The sequence below is a fragment of the Patagioenas fasciata genome, chromosome 3 (assembly GCF_037038585.1).
Source record: "Patagioenas fasciata isolate bPatFas1 chromosome 3, bPatFas1.hap1, whole genome shotgun sequence".
In the NCBI taxonomy this organism is placed as follows: domain Eukaryota; kingdom Metazoa; phylum Chordata; class Aves; order Columbiformes; family Columbidae; genus Patagioenas; species Patagioenas fasciata.
Window position 1 is genome coordinate 46,651,150 of NC_092522.1, and position 17,484 is coordinate 46,668,633.

Below are 17,484 nucleotides of genomic sequence, written 5' to 3' on the forward strand. Positions count from 1 at the left end.
GTGCTCCAAAACCCACAATTGGATAGCCAGGTCATTGCTAAGATACTAGCCTAAGTTAAAATATCAATATTGTACTATGCTAGTCCCAAGTTCTGGAGATGTTTACAACATGGCCTTCTGCTTTTCCTGTAAGCAGTCAATATTCCACATGTGGATGTCTTCCATGCTGTGTGATTTGGGTTTTTTTAAAGATCTGGTAGCTGTTGGAATAAGAGTCTGTGTGTGCATGAAGAGAGGGGCACTTTAGAGGGGGAACTGGAAGACAGTTATTTATCAATCATCAGACCTCTTTATTATGTCGAGTTTTGTCAAGACTCTCTTATCTGACAGGTTATAGGTATTTAGGGGGAGTACTTTGGTTTTCATTGTACTAAGTCTTTCTGATGCAGTGGAACAGAGTAGCGTTGGAACAGGAAGTTAAAGACCGTTATATTAAATAACTTCCAGCAACATACCTCCTTCTTGCAACTGATTTTTCCTTTGACATCTTATCCAGATTTTAAGATTTGAATTAGCTTAAAACTAGTTCCCTTCAGTAGGGAAAGCTAGTTTGCAAACTTTTATGGAAGGAAGCAGGAGGGCGGGCAGGGAGAGGAAACGGAATTATACTATAATATTTATTTCCTTACAGAGATTATTGTTTTGGTTTAGGTCCGATTTGCTGCTCTGCTTGCTTTGGTAGAAGTTGCACAAAAACTGAAGGAGAACTACCTGGTGCTGCTACCAGAATCTATTCCATTCTTAGCTGAGCTCATGGAAGGTAATGTTCTAAAGTGGCTTCAGTGCAGGCGGACAGTTGGCCTAAGGCCAAAAAAGAACAAGGGCTCCTTATTTCAAAGATTCAGACAGTATGATTGCTATAATTGCATCAGTCTAATGCATTGGTATATGGCACCTTAAACTCTGCAGGATGCAAACTGAAATGGATTGTATCCAACACAATTCTAAAGTTCAGTTAAATTACAGTAGTTTCTTTAGCCTGTGCACACGTCCTCAGTTGTATGTTTTAGATCACTGTTACAGTTTAAGTAATTTGCCCAAGTCCTGAGTCAGTGCCAAAATATTTTTGAATAATTATCTCATACCTGGTATTTTAATTCAGCTCTAGGCTTGATGACGATAGCTTTGTAATCACTATTCCACTTAATTCCAGCTTTATTTCTTTTTTCTAGATGAATGTGAAGAAGTTGAACAGCAGTGTCAGAAGACAATTCAAAAACTGGAAGTCATTTTGGGAGAACCACTCCAAAGCTACTTCTAGTTTTATCTCCTTTGTTTTCAAATTTTGTCAGAATCATGTTAGCTTCACACATGCAAGTGTTACAGGCAAACTGTATTCTAATTTTTATCAGAGTTAAGATCTTAACTTTTTAATAAAATCTTGTAAGAATCTGGTTTTATCATTTCTGGATCGTCTGGGGACTTTTCGTATGATTTTTCCTTAACTGCTCTTAGCAGTGGGAAACTGGAACAAGCTCTAACCAAATTTTGAGAGCTGGGCACAAACAGTGTGACAACATGTGAGACTCACTGAATTCCACTGTGCTTAGGGTATGCAGTTACTGTCCCTGTGGAGAGACAGTCACAGTATAATGTAAGCATGGTATTCACTGGAGTACTCACATGCACTGCAATCCTGAGAAAATGCTTTTCTGTCATTTTTAGGGAAGTAAAAAGTGAACCCACTGAAGATACTGAAAAGGAAGTTACAAGAAGACAGGATTCATATAGGAACTAAAGCTGTTTTGTAGTCTTTAAAGACTACTATTTATTAGCTTCTTATTCACCCATGGATCAAGAATTAATTGCTTGCTATGTTAATGAATTTACTAAAAACCTTACCACCTGTTTTGTACCAGAAGCTGGTTCATTACACTACCAGTTAGGCACTCTCTTAAGTATGGTTTGCAATACCACCAGTTAGAGGATAATCTTACATCCTACCAGGCACTGGGAATGGGCCTCTGTTCAGGGTGCAGCGTGCCAAGCAGGTCTCATCTCTGGAAAGGTTACCCCATCGTGGTCATTCATGCTCTTACAGGAGTTTCTTAAAAGAAAAGTATTAACCATGTCTGCTGTCAGACCAAAAGGATGTTCACATGAGAATCTCCTGCTGAACTCTTAGCTAAAGGCAAGGACACACAAGTGGTGCAATTGCCGTCACTGAGTGGGAGCTGCCTCCTGGCTCCAGCGTCACAGTCAGACAGCAAAGTTTATCCTGCAGCCAAGGGACCTGCCATGTTCAGCACAATTCTGCTCTGAGGCTGACTCAGCACAGCTGAGGGCTGGGCCTGCTCTGCTTCACTGCTCTGTGGATCACCAACCCCTCAATGTAGAAATGGACCTCCAGCCAGAATCACTGTGGCACCTTAGAGAGACTGGTAAGAAAGATAATATATGAAACAAGACCAAGAAGGGATCGTAGCTACTTGGCTACACTTGGAGAAAAGCAGAGTTCACAAATGTTTTTATTATGCTTTTTATACATTAGATTTGGTAATTTATCTTAAACAGTCTTTTAGGGTACATCTTATTCTTGAAATTGCTTCACTCTTAGCAGCTGTTAAGATAGGAACATCCCTCAGGCATGTATTGACAGCCAGTAACAACTTATTTTTAAAAGGAGTATAAAAACTAAGACTGACACTTGTATGGAAAACTGATTGGATAGGAACAGCTTGTTTCAGATAATAGCATTTTAACGTAAGACTGGAAAAGGACTCATTCTCTCTTTCACTGATGAGTATCCAGGTCTCTTCTCTGCTGAAACCCTGCCTGGAGTACCTGTGTTCACACATATTTAAAAAATGAAAACCACAAATATGTACTTCAGTCCCTGAGCAATCTGAACTCCTTTGGGTGCCATTTCATATCAACCTTTCAAAAGTTCACGCAGTTAGAAGCAGCTACATCATTTTCATTTGTTTCACTCTGGAAAACTAAAAGCTAGAAATGCTGCTGCACGTTTGATTTAAGCTACTTAAAATCAAGCAGTGACATAACCACGAGTGTCAGAGAAGGTACTAGTGCAGCAGCAGGCTAAGAAGTAAGATCTAATTCCTTCTTGCCTTTTGCTAGAACTGATGGCTCAACTGTTTGCTTAATCCAGCCTTAGTAAAAAGGTTACAGGTGCAAATATAAACTAAGCAGCAGAAGAGTATATTTCATAATTCTACTTTAAATGAATTATTGATGTCCCTTTTAGGATGGAGAACCATATCTTCAGATCCTATTTTAGTCTTAATTCTGCTTCGTAATATTGAATGTACGCTATCAAGAAACGCTGAGTAGTAGTTTAACTTATACTGAGTGCAACTGCTAGACACAGTATGATGCAGTATTTTCATATTGCTAGGTGCATTAATACAGCTTTATCTGCACAAACAACTTATTTAGCTTGCCAGGATACTGTAAACTAGAGGAGGATTTAATCTCACAGTTAGCTGTTCTGGTACTCACCTAACTCAGAGGGGTAGACGCAGAAGCCTAGATTGATAAAGGCAGGCTCAGCACAAGTCAGCACCTGTTTGTACTTGACAAGGAGGCACTGGCATTAAAAGAGATTTAATCCTTTTAGTACTGATTGAAAAGAACTACCAGCTCCTCACATCTAACAACTTGACATCTCCTGTGACTTCCACTACATTAATTTTTTCCAGTTGTTTAAAGCGATGCTTGTACTCCAGAGTGTGAACACCATTAACTGCAACTTTGAACTGGTGGGCATCGCAGAAAATAATCAGCTGAAAGGCAAGAAGAGAAACAGTTTTAAGTTCTGAGCTCAGGTTAGACAGGGAAAACAACCTGATGATCTAGCCTAGACTTGGGCAAGCCCTGCTTCTGTTACAAAGAAGGCTTCATACAAAAGAAATGTTTGTTTTACAAAGTAAAACTTCAATAAAATTAATAGAATCACAGAATAACTCAAGTTGGAATGGACCCATTAGGATCATCAAGTCCAACTCAATTCAAATTCGTTCTGAGCACAGGCTGCATCCTGGCAGCTACTTAAAAACTGTTATTAAAACCAAGTCAACCCAAATCTCTACTACCTATGGTCCCATTTAATCCTAAGTATTCTGAAGAATGCAGGAATGGCAGTTTTACTTAAATCTTTATTAGTGACATGACATTTAAGCACTGTTTTGGCAGATTTGCCAGTTTGATGCTATGTTTCAGTTAATCTTACCTCAAAATACATGCCTGGACTGAAAGGGAAATTGGCAACTTCCTTTTCTTCTTCTCCCCAGCTGTCATTAAGGTATGAGTTTCTTACAAATATTTTATTTTTCACTCGGGGGTTCAGATGTAACGCAATGTCCTTTGAGTCACTTGGTTTCAGATTTATGGCAAAGCTGGAAGATATTTTTTAAAAGTTTACCAAGGATTTATAAGTATACCAAGCATTTATAAGAATGATGTCCATGAGTCCACGGTATTTATCGAGCCTAGGCCTATACTCAGAACTGCTCTGGAGCCAGGGCTGTGACTGACCTGAAGAAGCAAGCAGGCAGTTAACATGCAACTGTCTCCTTCACGCAGAAACCTTTGCTGGAGGCAGCAAACGTAGGACATGACCCTGCTAGATCCGCTTCCTCGCTCACAGCTTTCTGCTCATGTCTCAGCAAGGAGCTATTGAGCCAAGCAGGCCAAGTGCTGCTCCCCTACAGCACCAGGAAGCAGCATTCTCACAGAAACCTACGGTGCTACTTGCTCCACCATCTCTTTCTCTTAACTCGAGCAGTGGAGAGTGGGAAGCTTTGTTTTACCTAAAGACATTCTGTTCTTTCTGCCAACAAACCAGCTAGAGGCCAATAAAAAGCCTGAGAATTCTCTCTGTCCATTTAAGATTGGGGGGGCACCATGCATATGAAGCGTCTCTGTGCAGGTAGCACAGCTCTGCCCACGCTGAATGAACACTCTGCCACCTCAGACAGGTCCACAACACAGGGCTCCTAAAGGGGGGTTCTGGAGAAGAGTGATCAGATGGAAGAGTTATCCAAATTCAGATGAATGCTTCAACCTAGTGGCATTTGAAGAAGAAATATTCCTTCCCCAGGATTAGCTCCAGCTGTCAGGGTATTTCCCTCCTTTGAGAAGCCCAGAATTGCCTAGTCCAGTATGAAATACAGCAACAGCCACACTTCCAAACTGTGATGTCCTCTTTTTTGCTGAAAAAAAGGGACATCTACAACTGCGTGAACTGAAAGACATTAAATAACTTACAAACTCTATAAAAATCTATACTTTTAAAAGCACAATGAGGAGACAACCTGCAATGCTTTAATCAACATCCAAGACCCTCTTCACACTTGTGAATAGTCCATTCAGCACTTTAAATGTGCTAATAAGCTCTTCAAGCCAAAGAAGGAAAACAAATGCTACTATCCAAGTATTAATTATCCCATCCAATTCAAAGTCCATTCAAACTTTGTTGATGAGTTTTCTAGGCCTTGGTTTCCAGTATTAATATGAGCTCTGAGTGCTGTTGAGCTGCAGGGAAGGTCTATGCTCTGAAGAAGCAGGAGCACGATGCACACACACAGCATAAGAAGCATGCTTCTCCTCATTTGCACTAATTACTTCATTTTTAGGCATGTTTCTGCAGAGCCAAAACCACCCTTCAAGCAAAGGGCATGCTGAAACACAGACATTTCCTCAGCTCCATTTTGACCACGTTGCACTCCACTTTTTTTTCCCATCTTTAAATCATGTTGGGAAAATGTCTTCTTTGCTACCTGTTGTTCCTAATTTGCTCTTAAAACTATAGCTCATACTCCCCTACCAGTTTTCATCACTCAGTTGCTGACAGTTATGGACCTTCCTGCTTCTACAGTCCCCAAGGTGGTTGTCCAAGAAATATTGTAACATGCAGCATCTGAGCACACCAGCAACTCATCCAATGCACCTATTTTCCACCTACGTCTGCCAGTTCCCTTACTCTTGGATCTCTTTAGAATAAATGCTGCTGTTGTACGATGTGTGTGCTCACACACCTTGCACAATGGAAACCCTGAACAGACATGCAACCTTGTGAACAAAGCAGATTTAGTAGGTAAGACACTCAGGTTCTACCTTCACTTTTCACAAGTCCTCTCTAAAGTGGTGTCTGGCAGGTGCCTGAGAAAACTACCCTGTAGTTGTTTCAGATGATTCCAGATGAAAAGTTGCAAGTAAGAACATACTGAAGCAATGGAAAAGCCTACTCATTCTCAAGAGTAGTTCGGTTAAAACAGCAGATAAAAAAAATCAGTAACACTTACGTCCTTGGGTTTTTATTCACTTCTCCTTTAACAGCAACTGTGCATCCTGGACGAAGTGCAGTATCAAGTTTCCCAACATAAGGAACTCCCTGGAAGAACACCACCAGTAAAATTTTTTACTGTGACTTACATTTTTCAATATGCAAGCTGAACTTTACTATAGCAGGAAGAAATTTGGCCTGTAATTGCAAATCTGCACTTATAGCTAAAGTTATTCCCACCAACATGTCCTGGGATACTAATACTATAGTGAGATAAACTTATCAATGTGTTGGGTTTTTTCTTTAGACTACCACCTTGGGTGCAAAATAAACACTATTTACAACTACTTCTGCCACCACTAATGGTGGAAGGAGAGGAAGAAGAGGAGGAAAAAAAAGTAAGCATGAAACTCCCTGCACTAATTTAAATTTGTATCACATAATTATTCAGAGGCAGACATCCCAACCTCTCCTCTCTGAAAGCTTCAGTTACACTTTAAAGAATAAGATTCATGCTGGGTGTGTACTCCCACAGCTGCTTAGGTACTAAAAATAAGGTCACGGAGTATTCTGTCCTCCTGGCACCAGTTCATAATGATAGATAGTGCGAGTATTCTATTTGCATTTGTTTTGGGCTTTTTCTTGTTGGTGGTTTGTTTTTGTGGTTGGTTGGTTGTTGTTGTGTTATAAGTTATTTCGATCAGGGAAAAGGAGTGAATGGAGAAGTCCTCCTCCTCTATATTCTGCTGAAGTCCACAACTTGCAAGCGACAATGTTGCATGTTATTTGGTTTTCAAAAGAAGACTGCCATAGGCAGACTGTCAAGGACAAGGCAACTAAAATCATGGCACTCTCTGCCACTTCACCTTCACAAATTCTATTTGTATATATTCCTGGCTTCCAACCCCTTTTCAGTTTGAGTGTGGTCCTTACTTCAGTCTGGATACTGTCCACCTGTACAGCTTTTTGCAAGAAGATGAGCACTCACTCCATCTATGTGCCGTGCTGACTGGGTGTGAGTCCCAACCCTAAGGTGGGATGTTTGCATCCAGCCACGTGAGGTGTATACAGGGTGAGCGTGGATCTGTCCGCAAGAGGAAAATGTAGCCAGACAGGTTCTGAGATATGCACATTAATATAAGGCCATTTGGCATCCTATAACTGCAGAATACTTGTGTTTTGCAGGTACTTCCAAAGGTAGAGAAAACTAAATATGCTTATTTGAAAAAAGTCCTTAATGTAATTTGGTCGTTTAAAACTTCAGGTACGCCACTTTTTATTTCTCTGTTTATGGCTGTGGATGCTGCATTTATCTTTTGGGGTTTCTATATACTTTCACAAATAGCTTCACTTTTACTAGTAGCACCAAAGACAATTACTCTCTACAAAACCTCACTGATTATCATCTCCCAGAGGATTTTCAATTCCCTTTGTTCTGTGCATATTTTTTCATGAATAACTGAGATGTTTTTATTTTCATTTTTTTCTACTCTTCACATTTGCCACAAGTCTACATGAGACACTTACAAATTGTGAACCATCTGGCATTTCCCCCTACAAGAGAAAACAAACAATATTAACTGTCTTATCAGACAAGAGGGAGAGTCATTCAACTTCTTACAGACATACGTACATTTTCTGTGTTTATCTTTGTTACTCCTAGAGATGATGGCTGAGAGCCTTGTAAAGACTGCAGGAAGAGAGACATTTGGATGTCACTGCTAATGTCATAGAACTTTAACATAAAGTTGATTTAGAACTGTAGTAACGATCTGTACTGCTTGGAAGGCTAAACTGTTAACATGGAAATCTAGGGCTATGGTAAAGACAGCCAAAGCCCTACAAACTAAAGGAGAAGAACAAGCCAAACAGATATTTCTAAAGACGACCTCACTACAGTTTGAATCTTTATTTAACAGGCAGAGCACTGTTTAACCCCTTAGCATCTGGGGGTACCCACTGAGCTTTCCTCACTGGGGTAGGAATACCAGCAGGGCAGGTCCATGCAGGCATCCTTAAGAGTCCTATGCATCCCTGTTTATATGCTATGGGAGAGGCATATGAGCAATGTGGCCATGCAGAGACACAGTTCCAGCCTAGCCCTGGCAGATTCTATCTTTTGCTGCTTTATTTCGAATACAAGCCTCCCTCTTCCTCCTCAGAAGAGTATATTAGAAGCAAAGACAAAAAGGAAAAAAATCACCCTTCTCCATCCCTTTCTTCCCCAAAGGATACAGCATGAGCAACCATAGACTAAAACAATTCTTTTTCTGTGTTTGGGACAGAAACCAACCTACAGCACCTGCTTGCCCCCAGGCTCTTTTCAGAGTCAGTCCTCCAAGATCAAGACTCAGACAGCTTTGAAGTAACATTATTCTGGCAACATGCCCAAGACCAAGTGATGAGGCCCACAAAAGTCTGTATATAAGCTTTGCAATGATCAGTGAGTAGACATATATTTACAGTTCAGACTCCATTTTATTCAGGCCCAAATCTCCAGCTTCTATCAACACAGTTATTAGTCCACTGACCTGAGTTAGACCTGATGTTTAGCAACAAAAGATCCAAGCTTTGCCCACAAAGCAGTGAAGATAGGGGAGAAGAGACCCAGAACATTACACGGGACTAGGTAGGCTGCCTTAGTGAGTGGCAGGACGAAAGGGAAAAGATATTCACCTTCTACATCTCCCCCAAATTTCTCACCTGCCGTTTCTGCTCTAAAAGTCTCGCCCTTACAGAGAGGAAATGCCCTTTTTTCTGCACAGGGGAGAACACATCATTCAACTCCTCCCTGTTAGTTTACTTTCCCTAGCAGAACTGGCAGCCGAGAGGAATCACAGCACTCCTTGCACTTTAAATTCATTGCAGTTTGGTCCAAGAGCAAGTAAGGCCACAACATCTTCAAGAAAAGACACCTCTTCTCACTCGCCAGAAATAAACATACACTCCTATTTTTTATTTCATTCAAGAATTCAGTCATTTTAGTAGGAAAAACAGGATTATGTGCAAAAGCAGTTCCAGCTGTGGCTGAACTTGGCATTTGGAAGCCTGGCAACAAGTTACAGCTGTAGCTGAACTTGTCACTTAGAAGCACTGAATACTGAAAGTTCATTTTGGAGCTTCTGCAGTATTTGAAAAGTATAATAATAGAAGTATAATATTCCTAGATCCAGTATCCAGTCAATTCTTACACCCTTCATCCTGTTAACTCTGTAAGCTGCAAACTTTGTCACCCTTTTGCCCCTAACCTCAAGACTAAAACGGGAAGACAAAGATCCTCACATGAGATTCGCATGTTGAAATGCAGGGAAAAAAGGTTTTGTTACTGACAATAACCTGTGCAGCTGCTTTTCTTTACTTCCTTTTCACTATAAATCGTACTCTGCAGTTTAGTAAGACAGAAAAGAGGAATCAAACAAGTCAGCTGTCTCTATAACTTACATTAGAAACAAAATCTATGCTTTTGATCTGCACTTTGCCATATATTCCAAGTGTATCTATTCTTTCAAGGTTAATTCTGTGGTTGTAGAGCAGCAAGTGCTTCTTGTTTACGGTCACCTGAAGAGACAGGAAACAAAACAGGAAAATTGTATTAAATATACATTACACCAGCCAGGTATCATATTGTATGTATATATCTCTGGTTTATACTGGTTTGGTACAGAAGCAGCGATCGTCCCAGAAATTTCAGAGCAGCTAAGCTCAGCCGTTCCATGATTCAGTCTCTCCATCACTATGAGGGAGATCTGACTACACTAAAATCTTCATTTCACACCTTTTATTTCTATCACCTGATCATTTACCAGTGTGGTGTTACCAATCTAATAGAATCTATTATTGCAGTTTAGCAGAGCAAGACAGACCTTGTATTTTTATCTCCAAGAGGACTGTCCTACACTAGTCACAAAACAGGTTTATCCTAAGGTCAGCCCTTGCACATAAGAAGGGAAGGAAGGGTGGAGTAGCCATTAGCCACAGCAGCAAGTTATTTGCCTACCCATTCAATTTAGAAGGAAGCAATACAAAATTAAAGGTCTGATTTACTTAGCACCTCCCTAAAGAAAAGTTTCTAAACTTTTCTGTATTTAGACTATACCTAGGTAACAGAGAAACCAAGGCTTACAACTATTTATTGTAAATATCATATACAAAATACCTATGTTTTACTGGCCAGACAACCGGCTATAGAGAAAGCATTGACCCAGACTCACCTGGAATTTATCCTTTAAAATCATGATTATAATCTCAAATGACTTCCCTTTTTGAAAGGGCATCTCGTAAGTGATCTCCTCCCAGCCCCATTTTTCCTTCTCCAGTGTGTTGCAGACAATGCAGCCAGACCTTTTGAAGCGGGGGTTGAAATGAAACGCCACATCAGCTCGAGGCTTTATACTGCTGCCACACTGTAAATCCACCTGGAACCTAATCATAAAAATAAGACAAACCACATTCAGCTCAGTCTGTCAAGAAATTACCTAGAAGTTCAATACACTTGTGGAGCCTTAGAACAAGCAGACATACTAAGTTTTGTTAGATAAGGAAAACAAACAAACATATATTTGTCCAAGCCCTCCACATTTGTGAAAGGTTCTCCCATGATTTATTGCAATGAATTAAAATATTTATCATCTTGTGTCATGTAAGCTCCTCACTTAATGCATTCACTACCTTCCCTCCCATCATCTTCAGTAGAATAAACAAATGAACCTTGGGTAAAATCAGGGAAGAGAACCGCCATAGCGGGCACACACACTGGTTCATGCCTCCTTATCCCAGTTTACATTTATTCCTTCATGCAACACATTCAGTTGTCAATTCTGTTAGTCTCAGAGAACCTCTTTAGACAAGCAAACATGTGCTATGACAGGGAAAAAAAAAATTGCCAAAGCAGGCAAAGCAAAAAGAGAGAAGAGAGGATCAGCAGAAAGGAAAAAATCAGTTCATCCTCCACTTCTCATCACAAAGCTTTCCTTGGCCACTTAAGCCACCACCGGGATTTAGATCAAACCTTTGTGTGCCATCAGAAGTAGGACCCCTGGAAACAGTTTATCCATCATATTCTTGTTCACGTGGTGACACTGCAAAAAGTGACACTGCAGCCAGTACCTGTCTGCATCCTCAGGAACAGTCCCATGTATCACAATCAGCTGTCCAGGAACAAGGCCACCAAGTATGGTCCCAACATAAGGAATGATCTAGAAGAGGGGAGGAAAAAAAAACACAACACAAACCCACGTTTCGAATAACATTTTGTGTTGAAGGCAAAAAATACCACAATTGTTTTAAAAATAATATTCTAATAATTATGTGATGCTCTAGCACACTAAAAGAACCACAACTAGCATTTCATTTAAAAGAAACATTACAAAAGCACTACCCACCACAACGTGAAGGAAAAACCCCACAAATTTTCATCTATGACAAACAAGTTTCTCAGAGAAAATTAAAACTAAAATTTCCAGCCTCTATTCCTAGCTCTCAAACAATGAACGGCAATATTTTATTGCCTCGCTTTTCATAGACTATAAAGAGGATTCACTTCAGATTGCCCAGGGCTGACTTTTATCAGCCCTTTGGTGGTAGCAGAAGGCACCTCATGGAACCCGCCTGAGCCCAGACTCCAGCACCTGCCTTTTTGCTTGTTCTTGCTCCATTCTGGAAAACACTCATGGGAAAAGAAGTGACTATGGCAGAGAACAGTGTCTTCTTAGTAAAAACTACATGACAAACACAACAAAATACCCTGTCCTAATGAGCTGAGAACTGCAAGGTGCACTGAAATAGCCCTGTCTTGGGCTTCACGGTACCTATGGTACACAGCCCAGTTCAAATCCTGACCATTTCTGCTTCCTCATTAATAGCTGGAGAAGGTAACAAACGCATGTTATGCTAAATTGAAACGGCAACACAGTAGGACTTGTTGGGTCATGTGAGGGGACATGTCTGTTAAAATAAAAACCCCAAACACCCCAGCATGGCTCTCTGACCAAAGCCCCCCCCCAACCAGCAGCTGGTGCACCCAGAACTTCGGGGCAGGAAGGGCAGCACCTTCACAGAAAACTGTGGGAGTCACAGGAGACCGATACGAAAGCAAAACTAGAAGTCTGCATCTCATCACCTGTGCTTTAGGTTGAAAAATGAAGTGAATAGTAGCAAATATCGCATTTGATCTGGTTAACAGACAAAAATTTCTGCCAAGGTTGTGTTTTGTATGTTTTCCCCCAAAATCCCTGATCTATGGAAGAGCGTATAAGATTTTACAACCTCTTTAAAATGAAACATCAATTGCAAACAGGAGATCCAGTAATTTTACAACAAAAAAACGAACAGACTGGAAATTCTGCTCTTGAATGGAATACTGGACCACAAAAGGACATGTTGAGATTTTTATTTTTTAAATACATGTATCATCACGCAAAACAGGAAGATATAAAAATGGGATGTGTTCACTGACACCTATTCTTGTGAATTTGTGAGGAGGGAAGAGGGAATGACAGCAAAAATTCTCTAAATCCAGAGCGTTGATCATTTGTGCCAGTATATAGACATCATTTTCTGCTCTCTCTACACTTTCCTTCTCAGCTACCCACACATTTCCCAAAACATAATTTGCAGTCATATTCTACATCAGGTAAAACAGACTTGGAGAATTTGCTTCCCAAGCATAAGCTCACAAATGGTCAAGTTGGCTTAAGTTTCATGTGTTTCTATTGGCTTGAGCAGGTACAGTAGAGGCGAATCAAAATGTGAAAATAACTGCTAAAAGTGAAACAATAAATAGGCCAAAATCCCTTTGCTTACTGGTAGTAGCTTGGTTCTTTAATATACAAGCTGTACACAAGAGGCTCAATTTTATTCAAATAATAATACTAATAAATACGAAAAAACATATATTGATTATTTTAGTTTTAACACACTGCTTCTGAGGGACAGTAGCTCTGAATAATGCAGTAAAGTAATGAATTACTGGTTCAGTCTCCAAAGATGAACCAGGAAAACATACAGACATGGGCCAGAAATGTCGGGACTTAACTACTCTAGTGGATCAAAGTTATTTATCCCTGGAAGAGAAGCTGTGGAAAACAGACTTCTTTACAATCAAAAAGATGCATTTATTTAAGAGAAAAGAAGGTTGGCCCATCAACTCTTCAGTACCTTAAACACGGAATCTCCAAGGCCATAAAAGAGCATTTCCTGGGTGCAATATGTCAGGATTAATGAGGTTTTGTCATCCCAGAATATGCCTGTAATTACCTCACGTCTCAAGACATTCCTCCACTAATTTTTCATCATTTATTAAGAATAATGCTTGTAACATTGCATAATCTAGCAGCATCCTGGCTCTCTTCTAGGCCGCAAAAATTACTTCTGAAGCCACTTAGTCAACGTCAACTGAGTTTGAGAGGTCTTGAAGTTTAAGTTCATTCTAATATTTGCCAGTTTCCACAAAATAAGAGGCCAGATGATGGTCTTATGGAGGAAAGGACTGTGATAACACAGCTTCCATCCAGCTTGCTGGGTAGCAGACAGCTGTCCCATCATAGGGGGCATGACAACATTTCTTGCCAAATCAGTGGAATAAAGGGCATAAAGAGGAAAGCAGGATTTTCTGAATGATGCAGAACAGTACAGTAGTGAAGAAATAAGTCTCAGACTCAAATCTGTAAATAAAGTTCTTAAGTTTTGCTGCTCATAGAACAATTCCCTGAAAAATTGAAGTCTTCATAGCCTGCCCTTCTCCATCCCTACTAAGTTCATCTTGTGGTATCACACAGGTGACAGAATCACAGAAGGGCTGAGGCTGGAAGAGGCCTCTGGTGTCAATGCCTTACTGAAAGCAAGGACAGATAGAACAGGTTGCTCATGGCCTGTCTGGAGGCTGTCCTGAGGTCATCAGCACAATCATTCCCCCAACCCTGCTTCCATATTCCAATCCCACATACTCACTCTTATTCCTACTTTAGGCTCTTGACCCCTAAGCCCTCATTTACCCCTTTACATTCTCCACCCTGGTCTTGTCACCCGTCATACTCACCAGTCCCCTTGCAGCCACTCAATTTTGCTGAGTTCTTACTCACTCTCTTACACAGATTATTTGTCTTAAACAACTCCTAACCCTCCTCTTCACACCTCCTCTCTCACCAAAATCCCTGTCTACCAACTTTCATGCTCCCTCTCCTTTTGCAGTTCAGTTCTTCTGCCTTCCAGTTAATGACCACACAGCTTTCCTTACTCTCCCAGCTGGGTTCTTGTGAAGAAGGTTGAAGCTCTTCCCCTGTCATCCCTAACTCTATCCACTTCGCAAGCAGTGAACATATAGGGGGACCAAACAATCAGATTCACTGAGGGCACAGGTGTGTGTCAGTGCAAACTGCAATAGATAAGGAAGTCCTGTCCAGATCTGTGCTGCTGAACACTCCACATAGATACTCTACAGACTTTAATACTTTGAAAAGAGTTCTAGCATGAAATGTCAAAAAATACTGTTCCATGCAGGCTCAAAGAAACTACTTTTTTAAGGACACAATGAAAATCACAGCTCCAGCCCATCCCTTTAGCTACATGCCAGTGTCAGGCTGCTGTCCCAGATCATGAGAATACTAGATCTCAGAGAAAGTCTCTAGAGCCTGAGCTAGGCGAACAACATTCCGTCAGATTCACTCTCTGCAACTGCTGAATTGTGTTAGCTCAAGTCTTCCCTACAATATGGGATTTAAGGTAAGGTAAGATACCAGCTATCAAAAAAAAAAATCAAGTTTAATTGTTCAGACTGTGGTTACAAGTACCATTAAAAAAAAAAAAAAAAAAAAAAAAGATGAGGGCTGCCAGGCACCACCCATGTTTACAGAGAATTAGGAGAGAAAATAGTGCTTATCATACTTTCACTTTCAATCCAGCACATTCTGGAAAAATGTTGGATTTCCACATAAACTGTGTATGAACAAGGATTACACTCCAAGGCTGCCAGAATTTCCTTCCTGTTTCAGAAGTCCTGTGCATGAAGCATCGATTTCTAAACACCATCAGCTCCCAGTGTCGCCTGTGATGTTATCCTTTGAATACCTGAGCGATGTAAAGAGTTCTCAGTAACGTCCCTCACTGTGCAACACAGCAGGAGTACTAACTATTGACATAAACCAGCAAAGTCTCATTTCCCAAGGGAAAAGTTGTTGACATGAGAGGGGAGTTACCGGGTTACTGATTGTCTTCTGCGGTCCATCCAAGGACATCATCTTCCCTTCTCTATTTAAGTTCCTCAGTTCTGTGTCACCACTGCTGGAGCACATTTAAAGGACTCGCGGGTCAGGCAGCACCAAAGGAGGGATTCCTTCAAAAAAAATGCCAAAACTTTTAATTAGGAAGAAAAAAGTAACACACAAGAAATTATACAAATTTCTTTCCTTTCCAATAAATCTGCTGGAATTTTGAAATTTTTCCGCTTTTACCTTACATAAAGTTCAGAGATACTGGGCAAACAAACAGCAAGGAAGCAGAGTGTTTTATGTTTCCTCCTCCAACACATACAATCCCTGAACTGCCCACATAACTACAGAAGTTTGTAAAACTTGCATTAAGTGTACAGCATTAATAAAGAATTAAAAAAACAGCTTGGGAGTATTGCAAGCTACACTGTAAAGTCTTTGGCCAATCTTCCAATGACGTGACCAATATTCAGGGCCCAAGTGAAATTACTAAGTAGCTACTTCTTATACATTCTGAAGAAACAAGGTAACATGCAAACTGTGTGGTGATGACAGTCAGACAAGGAAAAAGTCAAAGGTGAGGGTTCTAGTACCATTGCTGTGTGACAACTGCTACCAACATTAAAACCAAACAACCAAACCAAACCCGCAAGGTCCACAGGGTCTTGGGGTTAATCTTCTACAATGATTCAACAAGAGTGGCCAATTGCAACATCTGGCTTATCTTGTGGGAGATTTGAGCCAGCAGGGTATCAATTCTCTTACTTAAGGCTAGTGTCTAGAATGCAATTCAGAGCACACAGGGTGCCTGCATGGCATAACTGTGTTGGCCCTTTGATCTTCTCATGAGAGACCATCAATTCACAAAAGGAATGCGTAAAGGCAGGCAAATTTCATTACTTTCATTTTTAAAAGGAGAAAATAAAGCAGACCAGGTGGAATTATGGCAAAGTGTCAGGTTGAGGGGTGTTTTGATTTGTTATTAGGTTGAAAAGCTCATGAGATAATGAGGAAAAGCTACAATTCAGGCTCTGCCTGACAAAACAGGAGATGGACATGCAACTGCAAAGTGCTCCTGTAACCTGTCAGAAGCAGCACTGCCAGCGCGTGTTACACCAAACCTTAACTCCACAACACCACAGGGTAAAGTTTTCTTATTATACATTTAGAACTGGAAAATATACACATGCTTTCCTGTTATCTCACACATTGCAAAGCAACTGAAAACCTCTTCAATAAAAAAACAGGAAAACATGCCAAGAAGCAGCTACTAGCCTGTCCCACTGTGACGTGCAGAAAATGTTTTTCATGAGGGTAGTTCTGGTTAGACTTTATTATAATCAAAGCTAGGTTTCACATCAAGGCAAACAAAACTCCTGCAAAAAAGAATAAGCGAGATACTTTCCGGATATTTGAAGCAATTTAAGTACAAAACACCAATGGGGTCCCCCACCCCCGGCTATAAACCCAATACTACAAGGCGCTGGAAGGACACGGAACCAGCTTCACCAGGACACCAGGGTCACTTCAGCCTTGAGGAGCTGCGAGGACGCCCCGGCTGCACCGAGCGCCTCCTTCTGCCGGGCTCCCTCCCCGCCACGCAGCCGGGGCCAAGGGGTGCGGATACTTTTACCCTTCGGCTCCCCCCTAACGAGACGCTCCCTGTTCACCTGCACAACGTACCTCCGTGACTAGGAGCGCCCGCACCGCCGCGGGCTGAGGCCGCCCGGTGCTGCCATCGCCCCCCGCCGTCCGGTGCTGCCGCCGCTCCGCTCCGCGCCCGGCCTAGCCCCGCCCGGTGGCTTCCGGCCGCCCCAACGTCACCGCGCACGGACACTGCCCGGGACCGAAGGGGGCGGCAGCCGCGGCGCAGGGGGCGGCCCTTTCCCGAAAGCTGCGGCTGAGGACAGACAGCTTTCTCCCGGGGGCTTGTCGCAGAGGAGTGGAAAGCAGCGATGTGTTTTATTGCAGTAAAATAATAATGTGACAGAGTTCAGTGAACCGACGGGACTAGACAGAGATAACCGTGATTTGACA

General features: G+C 41.4%; 2 protein-coding genes across 4 annotated transcripts in view; one reads left to right on the top strand and one right to left on the bottom strand.

The window, feature by feature from the left end:
- Positions 1-1,390, top strand: part of HEATR1 (HEAT repeat containing 1) — a 37,220-nt gene extending 35,830 nt beyond the window's left edge. The window contains exons 44-45 of the mRNA XM_065835050.2: positions 652-760; positions 1,173-1,390. Of these exons, the coding sequence (XP_065691122.2) occupies positions 652-760; positions 1,173-1,261 (198 nt within the window). The 3' untranslated portion in view covers positions 1,262-1,390. The remainder of the gene's footprint in view (positions 1-651; positions 761-1,172) is intronic.
- A 1,060-nt stretch (positions 1,391-2,450) lies between these two features.
- On the bottom strand, positions 2,451-17,275 carry LGALS8 (galectin 8). Of its 3 annotated transcripts, none has more exons than XM_065835195.2 (10): positions 17,131-17,275; positions 15,436-15,572; positions 11,351-11,439; positions 10,456-10,666; positions 9,686-9,802; positions 7,878-7,934; positions 7,772-7,798; positions 6,264-6,352; positions 4,190-4,355; positions 2,451-3,743 (listed from the first exon to the last, which is right to left on the bottom strand). In XM_065835195.2, exons 2-10 carry the CDS (start codon positions 15,529-15,531, stop codon positions 3,594-3,596), a joined length of 1,002 nt encoding a protein of 333 aa, XP_065691267.1. In that variant the 5' UTR covers positions 15,532-15,572; positions 17,131-17,275; the 3' UTR covers positions 2,451-3,593. The 3 variants fall into 3 exon arrangements, with proteins under 3 accessions (XP_065691267.1, XP_065691268.1, XP_065691269.1); XM_065835196.2 differs by having other exon boundaries at positions 17,118-17,249; XM_065835197.2 differs by lacking the exon at positions 7,878-7,934.
- Positions 17,276-17,484: the final 209 nt, after the last annotated feature.

Coding starts and splice junctions, on each gene's coding strand:
- LGALS8 (XM_065835195.2), bottom strand. CDS start 15,531: ATGTGCTCCAGCAGTGGTGACACAGAACTGAGGAACTTAAATAGAGAA. Junction 7,935..9,685: donor GCATAGATTTTGTTTCTAAT/GTAAGTTATAGA, acceptor CTCTTCCTGCAG/TCTTTACAAGGCTCTCAGCC. Junction 4,356..6,263: donor GTGAATAAAAACCCAAGGAC/GTAAGTGTTACT, acceptor AATATCTTCCAG/CTTTGCCATAAATCTGAAAC.